At 40.7% G+C, this 12,103-nt stretch overlaps 1 protein-coding gene across 16 annotated transcripts in view; it reads left to right on the top strand.

Moving 5' to 3' along the window:
• Positions 1 to 12,103, top strand: part of cadpsb (Ca2+-dependent activator protein for secretion b) — a 76,509-nt gene that overhangs the window by 40,968 nt on the left and 23,438 nt on the right. For 5 of the 16 annotated variants that reach the window (XM_077572276.1, XM_077572275.1, XM_077572266.1 and 2 more), the window contains exons 12-18: positions 1,435 to 1,446; positions 5,093 to 5,229; positions 5,293 to 5,480; positions 7,746 to 7,847; positions 7,933 to 7,996; positions 8,265 to 8,388; positions 11,684 to 11,752. In XM_077572276.1, the coding sequence (XP_077428402.1) occupies positions 1,435 to 1,446; positions 5,093 to 5,229; positions 5,293 to 5,480; positions 7,746 to 7,847; positions 7,933 to 7,996; positions 8,265 to 8,388; positions 11,684 to 11,752 (696 nt within the window). The remainder of the gene's footprint in view (positions 1 to 1,434; positions 1,447 to 5,092; positions 5,230 to 5,292; positions 5,481 to 7,745; positions 7,848 to 7,932; positions 7,997 to 8,264; positions 8,389 to 11,683; positions 11,753 to 12,103) is intronic. The other 11 variants (XM_077572278.1, XM_077572273.1, XM_077572271.1 and 8 more) reach the window with 3 other exon arrangements.

The raw sequence follows: 12,103 nt of genomic DNA, 5'->3' as shown, positions 1-12,103 counted from the left end.
AATAAAAAAGACACCAAGATGAGTTCAGTTATTTCAAACCGTTTCCCATCATTCATGTGACATCTAACCTGTACAATTCAACTGAATACAAATAAAGACAGAGAAGGCAAAGTTCAGAAGTAACAAATGCAATACTGTGGTTGCACAAGTGTGCACACCCTCTTGTAACTGGGAATGTGACTGTGTTCAGCTGTTTTAGTAGGCTCTTAGTGGGATTTCGAAGAAGACTTAAAAAGTAATTCGAAGAGGATGTTCTCATGCCAGTTTGAACATGTTTTCCTTTTAAACGAGGAAATAAGAAAGACTGAAGCAGAAAACGTTAAAGGGGATTCTTTAGTTTGAAATCCTTTGCAGTAACTGTCTGCACACATTTCAGATCGACCAAAAAGCACTTTTGCAACATTTTCTGTAATGCTTTTGAAAACGATTGAGGATTCCCTTTAGGGGCTGTTTACACAACGCTTCTTTTAAATGAAGAAGGGTAAACCAAGTATCCTTGCGGCTGTTGATTACGCAAAAACTGTGTTTTGTAGCATGAAATATTTGAAAACAGGTCTCAAAGGGAATTTGTTATACTTTCACTCGTATAGAGCAGTTCAGAATGAATTATTTATTTACATGGCAAAACAATACAAAAATACATCAGAGATGTTGATTATGCAATGCATTACTGCATGTGGATCACTATAGGCGTGTTCTGCTAGTCAAACTTAGCTTGCTCTGACCAACCAATCAAAGGACAGGAAAATGTCGACTTCCTTGTGCGCCAGCCAATGGGCTGTTGTTAGCCTGCACAACAGATTAAGCTAACATGGCAACAAAAGAAAATCTTATCATCCACATACATTTACTGAAATCAGTGCAGGAAAGAGAAATACAAAATAATAGCTTGTTGCTTTTGAAAGTGTTTAGGCCCTCAGAAAATACCAGATATAAACATAGTGGCACCTCTTAAACTCCTATGACCTTTCCACGACCTCCTCCTCTTGACAGGTACGTGTTGTCACTTATATAAAAAAGTGGGCGGTACCTAATCAGTAGCTCTCCACTCGTTAAGTACTGGCCTAAAAATGGACAACAAAACACTACAGCGGAGTGACGAGGATGCTAACCGCTTTCTTCCTCTCTATCTCTGTCTGCCTCGTTCGCTCTTGAGTCCACCTCAGCGTCTTTGTCACACGTCGTCCTCACATGTACTCACAAGCCACGAGGTCTCGTGTCGGTAGCGGTTGTTGTTTTGTTGTCTGTTGTTATTGTTGTTGTTGTTTTTCTTCTCAGTTGTGTTTTCTTCTTCATGCTTTGCCTGTCTACCCTTCTTCAGTAATGCCGCTAGCTGCTCGGTCAGTCAGGGTCTCTCGTGATTGCTCTCCTCCAGCCTTGTTGCTAGTCTTTATGTTATTCTGGTTTGTCCCTTCTTACCCTGCTGTCTTCTAGCTGGACTCAAGGGTAAGTGCTTCCCTGTAGCCGGCACAGCTCAGATAATCCCCGCCGATTATCTGACAAATGCAACGCTCTTTCTTTCTCTCTCTTTCTCTCTTCTTCCTGCTCTTTCTCCTCCCTCTGCTCCTTCTTCATGTCTCGCTTCATGTCTTTAGATCTTAGTTGAGAACTTTTTCCTTTTTTTTTCTCTCCCTTTTTGACAACCTCCACTTGAGGATCAAATTATAGAAGCATCCATTCGTGCCAGTATAGGATGCATGTCTTTATTCTTAGAACGTTTTTTTTTTTGGCTTAGTATTTGGTTAAAGTGGATATGATAGTTGTTCCTGCATAATTGCCTTCTCTCTTTGCCCACATTGGTAACCCGATCCCTCAAGAGTAAAGCAATCTGATGACTAGAATGAAGACGGATTGGCCTGAAATCTGAAATATTTCACATGCATTATTAATGAGATGTTAAAGAGCTGGAAACAAATCTTTAATATTAGATCGATGGAACATGTATAATTCATTTGATGTAAGGTAGAGAGTGGACTCAATGTGTGACATTGCTGACGTGCTTTACTATGGAGGGCTCAATTTGCTCATAGACGTTTATGTTTTGCTTCTTCTTGCCTTGACGAGAGTTGGCAAATATGTATGCGGAGTATTCTGAATGCCAAAGACAAGGAGTAGCTAATGCCGCCCCTTCTTACGATGAAATACTCCGGAACTCCCCCCCACCCCCTTGTCCCCCCTTCTCCCCACTCCTCCTGCAGTAGACGGGCCTGTAGACGTCGAGGCAAGTCCAGTGGTCCACCTCCAGAAAGCCGAGATCCTTTATAGCATTTGGTTTGCCTGAATAGGAGGACACTTCTGTTTGTTTCCATTAGTTTCTTGTCAATACAGGAGGTTCCATTCCCCCCCCTCCCTCTTCCCCCCATCTCCCAGCGAATGATACAGTTCTGCCTATGTTGGCTTCATGCTATTTACCCATACTTGCACCAAACTGCTACCCTGTTAGAGTTCTTTGGTAGTGACATGCCTGTTAGTCTGCTCGGTAGATGACCATGACCACACTGCAACACATTCAAGTATTGTCAACTTGCAAATGCGTAGAGAGAGAAAGAGAATTCAAAAGATCAAATCTCAAAACGGGGCTGCATGACGTTTATAAAATTCGTCCACGGTTCGTCCTCCAAGCATGTGCTCATGTTATTGCAAACATACTCGCTGTTTCTATTTGTAAGCTGGAATTGTGCCGAGGTGTTGAGCGAGCCCAGTGCACTTACTCATTATGTCCTCACTTATTCCAAACAAAGGACATAAAGGCCAGACACCTTCTGCTCACACTTTTGAATGTTGTCTCACTCGCCCAACACCCTTGCAATATTGCCTCTTGTTAACTGGGCCATCAGTAACTCTTCCCTTGTGGTCTTCCTTTTCCCTCTATTTCGTCTTATTGTCCACTTCCCGGTTGTCTTTTCAACCCTAACTTTTCTCAGTGTCCCCCATCCTCACTTTGTGTTGTCACACTCCATGCGTCCTCTCCTTTCACATTAGCTCACTTGTCCTAACACTCGCAGCTTTTTTCCTCCTCAGATTAAAGCCTAATCGCAACCTTCTGTAATTTCCTTTGCTAGAGAGTATCTCAGAATGCCAACTCTGTCCCCCTTCAGCCTTTCCCGCTCGGAGGTTGACAGATGTCACCTGGTCTCTCTCCAAACCCAGCCCGACCCCCAAATCAGGCCTGCGCATTCCACCCCCACGCCCTTCCTGAGCCATCATCACCTTGTCTGTGTGTCACGGACCTGTGACACCTGTCACTCACACAAGGGACATGACCACGTCACCTATATGCGCTCACAGTCACTTCATTGAGTATACCTGCGCAATCTAATGAGATCAGATAAGAGCTGTTGCCATGCATGTAAGATGAAGAAGAGCAAAGGCTAAGCTATCAAATTAGCATCAAATTGCATGAGGATTGTAAAATAAGATGTATGTATGGCCTCTCACCCAATGTCAGCTGGGAAAAACTCCAGCTCGCCCGCGACTTTAACGACTGGGTGGAGATGAATGTATCCTGAGAAATTAAGGATAACAAAAAAAAAAAAAGCCTAACAAAAGACAACAATACGTACCAAAGTTTTAATGGGTTCTTTCTTGGACCATGCACACAAAGTTTTATGGAAATTGCCCGTATTGTTTTCATTGTTTCATATTCATTCACTTTTTAATTGGCAAGCTACTTCCTGATTCATAAGGAAAACATTTCCAAGACATTAAGAATGGATAGAATTTTTTTTTTCCCTTCATTTTTTACATTCTAGAGTGGGCTGCTCCTTAAATGACTCAAATGGTGAAAAGTGAAAACTCAATTCTTGTTCCACATGTTTATATGCCCTCCTGCTCATACCCGCATTAGGTAAGGTATGTGCAATATGTTATTATTCGTGTTTTTTGTTTTTTTGTTGTAGTTTTTCCACACTATTACAGATGGGTACAGTTCATACATGCGAAAATATGCACATCATCATTAATCCCTTCATAAAAAAAAAAACAAAAAATGCAAATTAGAACAATATACAACAATGTAAGCATCATGAACATCATCATTGTTTTCAAATGATCCTAATTCAAAATAAAATTAAGCTTTTTGATTTTAAAGTACCTTAACCATTTTTCCCAACAAGTCTCAAACCAACCTTGATTCTGATTTACAAATGCTGTTAGGGCTTTAATTATTATATCTCATGTTGGCAAATTAGGGATATCATGTGACAATGATTTTTTTTTTTTCGTTATTGTTTTAGCTTGTACGTAATCAGTAAAAATGTATCTTTTCTACTTCAATCCCGAGGTAGACATCCAAAAAGAAACAGTTTTCATTACAAATGGAAAGAAACATTTAAAAATGTCTCGTAGTGCTCCCTGAACTTCCTTCCAGTGCTGTCTAATGAGTGGGCAGTTCCATAGTATATAAAAAATGATTTGCACTTTGAGATTATTCGTGTTTTTTAATTATTTTTGATCCACCCCTTGTATTTGAACTCATTCGATTGTGCAAATACACCGAATGTTGTGCTGTGATCTTTCACAGACATTAGAGCTCAAGGAATGTGGCAGGATTTCATAATAAGAACAGTTGAATACTCAGTCATCAGCCATATTCATTTCAGTTTTCCTCCCAAAAATCTCCTCATTGACTTTGACACTGAGGAGATTGACAGCAAAACTAAAATCCAGAGACACTTTCGATATAGCCAAGCACTTCTATCGCACACAACTGGGAGGCAAACAACTATAAGGAATGGCAGAATCTATTGATGACATTGATAGGAAATATTTTTTTACGGACACCCTGTAAACCATTAAGGATTGTGACGCTGCAAAAACAAAACAAAACAAAAAACGCCTGTCGCTCCTAGCGTAGCTTGAGCTCTCCCACTGATAACGTCAGATCTCTTTACGCTGTCTGACACAATGCAAGTTGACAATGTAAGCTGTTAATGTTTATAATTTGCCCTTCGAAGAACCCCCTCCCCTTCACCAGCAACAAAAACTCAAATATTCCCTGATGTTTGTGTGTTATGACCAAGACTTAGCGTGCGCCTCACTGACATCCTCTCCTCTGAACCGTGTGCTTCTTCCTGTGCTGTTGGCTGGATAGATGCTGACAGAGCTCAGAAACACGGCATGGATGAGTTTATCTCGGCTAACCCCTGTAGCTTTGACCACGCCTCGCTTTTTGAGATGGTGCAGCGGCTCACCTTGGACCACAGGCTCAACGACACCTTCTGCTGCCTGGTGAGCTCCTCGCCCCTTTTTACTTGCATGGCGGGTTACTGACTGCCCCTTTGTGCCACGCAGGGATGGTTCAGCCCGGGCCAGGTCTTTGTTTTGGACGAATACTGTGCCAGGAACGGCGTCCGGGGTTGCCACAGGCATCTGTGTTACCTGCGCGACCTGCTGGAAAGGGCGGAGAGTGGCGCCATTATCGACCCCACTCTTCTGCACTACAGCTTTGCGTTTTGTGCCTCCCACGTGCACGGGAACAGGTGTGCACAAACCTCTGTTTTTCAATGTTGCACTTCTTTCCAGGCAGGTTGTGAACATGCTATACCACTAGATTGAGGAAGCATTCATGGCATCATTTATTTTATGTTTTTACACATTGATTATTATTTTGTGTGTGTTTGATTTTAATGTTGTCCTTGTATTTTGATTTATGCATTGACTATATTGTCAGGACTGTAACGTGTTTTTGTGGGCTTTTGTGACACCTTTTTGCAGCCTATAAGCCAAGCTTCTTTCCAGTAAGCCCTTTTCACACTGCACTTAGCAGGGCGCAGCAAAACCCATTCATTGTGTATGGGGTGAGGGGCAGGCAACGCAAAATAGAGGTGTGACAGGAGGACATCCACTGCAATGGCAATTCACCTGAAATAAAAATAAAATAAAATAAATATTCTTAAGCGGCGGCGCAGTAACGTCCTTTAATAGGAGAGGGCTAACGGGCTCCAGAAAAAAAAAAAAAAAAGATTTAAAAAATTTTATTTGAAAAAAAAAAAGGAGAGGGCTAACGGAGTGATTTAGTGCTATTTTGGCAAACTTACAATATTGACAGGTAACGGCATGAGGACAAGACATGAGGAAGCCTTAATACAGTGTTCCCTCACTTTTCGTGGGTGATACTTTCCACGCCCACTCGTAATAGGCGAATTTCCGCGAGGTAAAAGTCATTAAAAAAAAATAAACGTTTTTTTCCCCCTTCAATAACCGCTAATTCTGTCGAAAAATGGACTTGACTTGCGTCTTTTCTTCTAAACCAGCCAAAAAAAAGGGTTTACCTTCTGGAAGGCTGCTATGTTACATTATGTTACATTACTTCCAAATATGGGCATGCTTTCACCGTTACGCGCTACCACGCAACCCGAGTGCAGTGTGAAAAGGACCCACCCTTTAACCTAAATATTAATAATAATTAACCATTATATATACATAATAATAAATCGATCACACTGTCCTCCGTAATATAAATTTTCATTTTATCATGTATTTATGTATGTACTGTTTGTGACAGTATGAACACATAGAGTGTACGGTATATAAAGCAATTCAACCTAATCCTCCCCACCCACTTATCTGAACCATGTAATTGTTGAAGCAGCCATTATTATGAAGGAGTCCAACTGTATGATAATGAAGAAAAATTACAATATTTTTTTGTGTAGAATAAGGGAATGTGTAATGATTATAATAGTATATTATTATTTTAAAAAAGGATTGTGATTTATTTTTTATTTTTTTCAAATCAAAAGGTCACAAGAGTACTATACATGCCCAGGGTTGAAATTTACAACATAATTCACCAACTTTCTCTTTCTACAAAATGTTGGTAGTCAGTAAATAAAGCGTCTTTTCCCCCCACAGTCCTCACAATCGCCTGCAGAAAACACATTACAGCTCCATAAATACAGTCGCTGTGTTCGCTTTAAATTTATGTTGTTAACCATTTGCACATCTCCACGTGTTTCCTTGTTTTTTCTTTTGTGTTCTTTTCTTTCTGTCCTCTGTTGCCGTAGTTTCTTACTGTCCATATTATTCATCCTCCTATGCGTCCATTAAAGTCAGAGAGGGCCGCAGTTACTGGGGGCCGCTGGGCTACGGGGCCCTAATGAGCCCAAAGAGCTCCCAAAGGCCAAATCCTGACACGGGCTCTAAACGAGCACACCTCATATTCAAGTTTAGAAAAAGAAAGGATTCCAAAGTCTCTCAAGAGCACAACAGGTGAGACATTGTCATCAGAACCAGAAGTTGTACTCCAGTAAGAGTACTCTTAGTTGTATTATTCAAGTAAAAGGAATACAGAGTAACTAGAGAATAACATTAGTTATTTCTTCTTGTAATAGGGCATGAAGGTCAAAAAGACAAAAATATAAAATAGGAATGTGCTATTTAAGATTATTCCCTACAATATCACTAATTGCAACTGAATACAAAAAAGATACAAAAAATAGTGAGGGAAATGTAGCTCAATGTAATTGAGTAGAAGTAGTGTTCCTTCTTAAGAAAAGTACTCAAGTAAAATGTTGCATTAAAACTACTTTCAATAATACAATTTATAGAATGTTATTTAACTGTAGCTGAGTAAATATAGTGCATTACTTCTCACCTCTGATTAACAAGTTGTTTTGAGTTGAACCTCAAGTGAACTCTAGTTCAGCTGGAGAAGACCGGAGAGCATTCATTTATTTATTTATTTATACATAGCGTGTGTGTTGCTCGTTTGCCCTTCATACGCGTTTGTGTCACCTTCGCAGACCGGACGGGCTGAGCACCGTCAAAGTGGACGAGAAGGAACGATTTGAAGACATCAAAGAGCGGTTGCGTGTGATATTGGAAAACCAGATTGTAAATTTCAGGTGATGCGCACGCTAATACACGCACGTTGCACTTTCCGTCACTTTCAAATCAATATGAACAACTCTCCTCATCCCCTCCGTGTAGATATTGTTTCCCCTTTGGCCGCCCAGAAGGTGCACTGAAGGCTACTTTATCCTTGCTGGAGAGGGTTTGTACATATTTTAAATACTCGTTCATAATTATGTGTACTACATCCGGGGCTACAAGATTAGCTACATTTACAGCACAATAATGTTGTATTAATCCTATTACATCAGCGACCTTCACAATGAGTATACAAAGTACAACATTTGATGTATACAAATGAATACAACTCATTTTAAAGGCTCTTGATAATGATAATTTTTTTGGGTGGATAATATGCCTACTAACAGACATCAGCAAGTCACACGCTTGTCTTTAACTGTGACCTTCAGGTCCTGATGAAGGACATTGTGACACCGGTCCCTCCAGAGGAAGTTAAAGGAGTCATCCGCAGATGTTTGGAGCAAGCTGCTAACCTCAACTACCAGCGGATTAAAGAGTATGCTAAAATTGAAGGTAACCAAAATAACTTGACTATGCCGAAATATGACAGCAAATGTATACAGGATGGCATGTTAATTGAAGTAATTGTTTTTGGTGACACACTGAATTAAAAAAAAAAAAAATCAGTACCGTATTGTTTACGTTCATAGTTACCCAATTCAAATACATTATATGGCAGATTTTTTATTTATGCATTGTTCACTGAAGATTTGGAAACACTGACTTCCTATTTTTTTATGTAGTTTCTACATTCATCTTAATCAACCTGATTATTTGAAATAAACAGAAATATTAAGTTGATTATGTTGAACAATTTGTTTTTGCATATTTTTCTTTAACTAAAGACGAAATACCAGAACGATTATGTTTGTTTTTTGTTTGAATAAACATAAAAGCATAATCCCATATTGAAGTATTGTTGGCTCAACTCAATAATTTTCTTGATTGTTTTATGAGCTTCTTTGTGTTTGTTTAATGAGCTAAAATTGCATGTGGGAAACTTGATGTGGGGATGCAGAATATGCACTTTTATCCATATCTGCACCAAAATGTAAAAGTGTTTTTTCTTTGCGCATACAGTTTGTTTTTATGTAGTTCTTTAAGGACCCGACTGATTAATTGTCTGACTGATTTAATCAACAGGCGATATTAGCTACGTATTTTACAACTTTTTTCCCCCCCTGATTTTTTTTTCTTTAATTTTTTTGGTACACATTACAAAATAAGACAGGCATTCAAATATTACCCCCTCAAAAATTGGCAGAACTTTGCTGCTTTTTCTCTCTGTTGTAAAGTTAAACAGAAACTTAAAGTCAAAGTATTGGCAAAGAGTGAAACCCCCAAATCACCAAATGATTCCCGAGCGCGGCCCCCGCTGGTCACCGCTCTCTCAGGGGATGGATCAAATGCGGAGAAATTAATTTTACCCCACTTAGGTGTGTGTGACAATCAGTGGTACTTTAACTTTAAATATCCTGCCTGTAATTCATGGCTTTGTAATTGTAAGCATTAAGGGACCCCAAAAAGCTGTTTAAAATACATGAATAAATAAAAATTCATTATAGGCTATATTTTAAAATGAATCGGCCAATTAATTAGTTATCTGAATTTTATTCTGCCATGCCGGAATCGGCCTAAAAAAATCCATATTGGTCGGGCCCTAAGTTCTTCTATACTAAACAAACTGCCTGCTTGGCGCTGGTTTACATGAGCAAGAAAAGACAGCAAGAGACTCCACTTGTCTTTACGCCCTTTTTTGTCCCAGATGATGTCTCGCTCTCTCGCTCTCGCTGTCTCTCAGTGCAATAATTCTCTCCTTTGTTTCAGGCCCGCTTTAGCTCTGTGCTGTTCTATAGCTCAAGTTGCCCTTTGTGTAGAGGTGTGTGTGAGTAAAAATGCATTCAACTCCCCCCCAAAAGACCCAAAATCTGTCCAAGCTGATCTGTCGTGGCGACACCGCGACAATGTGGACTTGGCGGTCCACTCTGAGTCACGGCTCCCAAAGGAATCACACTGTGTAGCCTCTACTAACCCCACCCCCGAATTCCTCTCAACCTTCCCTTAACACCCCCCCCCCCCCTCGCCTCGAGATACCAGCAGCTGTCCTGTCACCTCTGTCTCCCGCTATCCTCCCTGTCGACTCTGCTTACTTTTCCTCTCCCACACGGTTGCTTTACGCTCTATCGGGTGACGTTTAGTAAAGTGGCTTCCGTAACTAAGAGATGCTGGGATTGATCGGCTACAAGCCAGCATCCGCCACTTTGCATGTGCTTTGAGACGTCATCTCGATTACCTCGCAGGCACTTTGCGTGGCATAAAACCGCAATGACAATGACGTAATGTGTGGCAGCGATGGTAGTTGGGTGCTCGCGGTTGAAGAAATTTGTCTATAAGTGCCCTGTGATTGGCTGAGGGTGTACCACAAATCTCATCCATAGTCAGCTTGTCCCAGCCGACCCACTACCCTAATGAGGATAAGTGCTATAGAAAATAAATGGAAAAATCTTACAGCCACTGGACTGGTAGAAGATATTGAGATAATTTAGCTTTAATTTAGCATGTTTTGCTTTTGTTAGGTATGGGAACACATAGTGATAGCTAGCATAAAATTTGAGCCAACGCTAGCTGTTAGGGATCAGTCAAGTCATCTAGTCAACGTGTCAAAAGTAGTACTCTGCCTTGATGTTACTATCTTGAAGTTGGCTAGTCGCTAACGCTAACCAAATTTTTTTGGGACGTCTCGTCTTCCACTTGATTAATTTACAACACATCTGCTGCGACACTGAACTGTAACACTGTGGAGCAGAAAAAAATGTCCTGCCACCAAGACGTGCTAGTCAATGAGTGTAGCTGTTAGCCTCGCTAGCCTGTTAGCCTTGCTAACTTGGCTATTCCCATCGCTGCTAGCCAAAAAATATTCATATCAGCGATACCACGGGACTGATGGCAAGGGGTGAAGTGAAACTCAACACAGTACGGCATGGCCATACTTTGCTGCAAGCGTCCTGAAACATTTTACCAAAAATTTGACCATTAGCACAGTTACTTGCAAACTAGTCTATCGTCATATACAATACAGTCAGCATAATGGTGAGTTGTATTTTTTTTATTCATCGGTTTTTATTTGCTTCTATGCTGATCCATTGAAATGTCTTTATTTGAAACTTTGACCCGACTTTAATCACTTTACAGTTGATAGTCGCTAGCCGCTACTAGCTAGCGATAAGTAACTTAGTAGTAGTTTTTATGAAAAAGGCAAGCAGTTTTGTGCACAGAATATTAATATGAATATTTTTTGTTATTGTAAATGAGTAAAATTAATTTTTAATTGTTTGATTGAAGGGCATTTATGCTTATGGACTATTACTAAGAACAGGAATTGAATCAGTAATTCTGCTTTCACCAGTCTTTTTTATTTTATTTTTTACTACGCAAATATCTGGATTTGGATATCTGGAGTACTTTTGCCACCCAACAGCCCACATAATAGGGGCTCCCAGTAGCCTACTTAGCTTTCCTCAACCTGCTGGCAGCCCGCGCTACACCACTGCACACTGATGCTGTTTTATGCCTCGAAAAGAACTGCTTAGCGTGCGCTAAAAAGATATTAAGGAGACAGCCTTAATATCTTGCTCTGCCATGTCAGCTGACCTCCCGCTGTCCTCGTGAGGCGCCTCTTTTTTTACAATTACCCCGAGAACATTTGACTCGCAGTCTCACCCGGACAGCCGTCCTCCCATCAGCTTCCCGCCTCCAGCATTCCCTCGTCTGACCCCAGCCTCTTGCATGCCCCAATCCTTTTTTGTAGGGAAAAAGAGGGAAATGTTTGAGCACCCTGTCTTCTGCTTGGCGTCTCAAGTGATGGATTTAACCATCCGTGAGTACCTTCATCCAAAACCCTCCTCTCACCTCATACCCAGCTCGGCTTCCCCTCTCTTTGGCATGCTTATTTATTTTTTTATTATTATTATCTGTGCCTTTATGTGTGAGACTGAGTGTCCAAAGAAGCAGTCGGGAGATCCGAGCAGCACCACAGAATCAGCCGGGGTCCATTTTGTTTTAATTAGAACCATCTGTTTGGGGTGGACATGAATGAGCAGTCTGGTTTGTGAGCTTCTTTCTTTTGGTTTCAATGCACATTCCTTTGACTTGAATGCATTTTTACATTGCTTACATTGATATCTCCTCCAGTCATGTGGTCTGATCATGTGTCAGTGATGTGCCGTGC

The sequence above is a fragment of the Vanacampus margaritifer genome, chromosome 8, assembly GCF_051991255.1.
Source record: "Vanacampus margaritifer isolate UIUO_Vmar chromosome 8, RoL_Vmar_1.0, whole genome shotgun sequence".
Classification (NCBI taxonomy): Eukaryota; Metazoa; Chordata; class Actinopteri; order Syngnathiformes; family Syngnathidae; genus Vanacampus; species Vanacampus margaritifer.
This window is presented reverse-complemented; position numbering and strand designations above follow the sequence as displayed.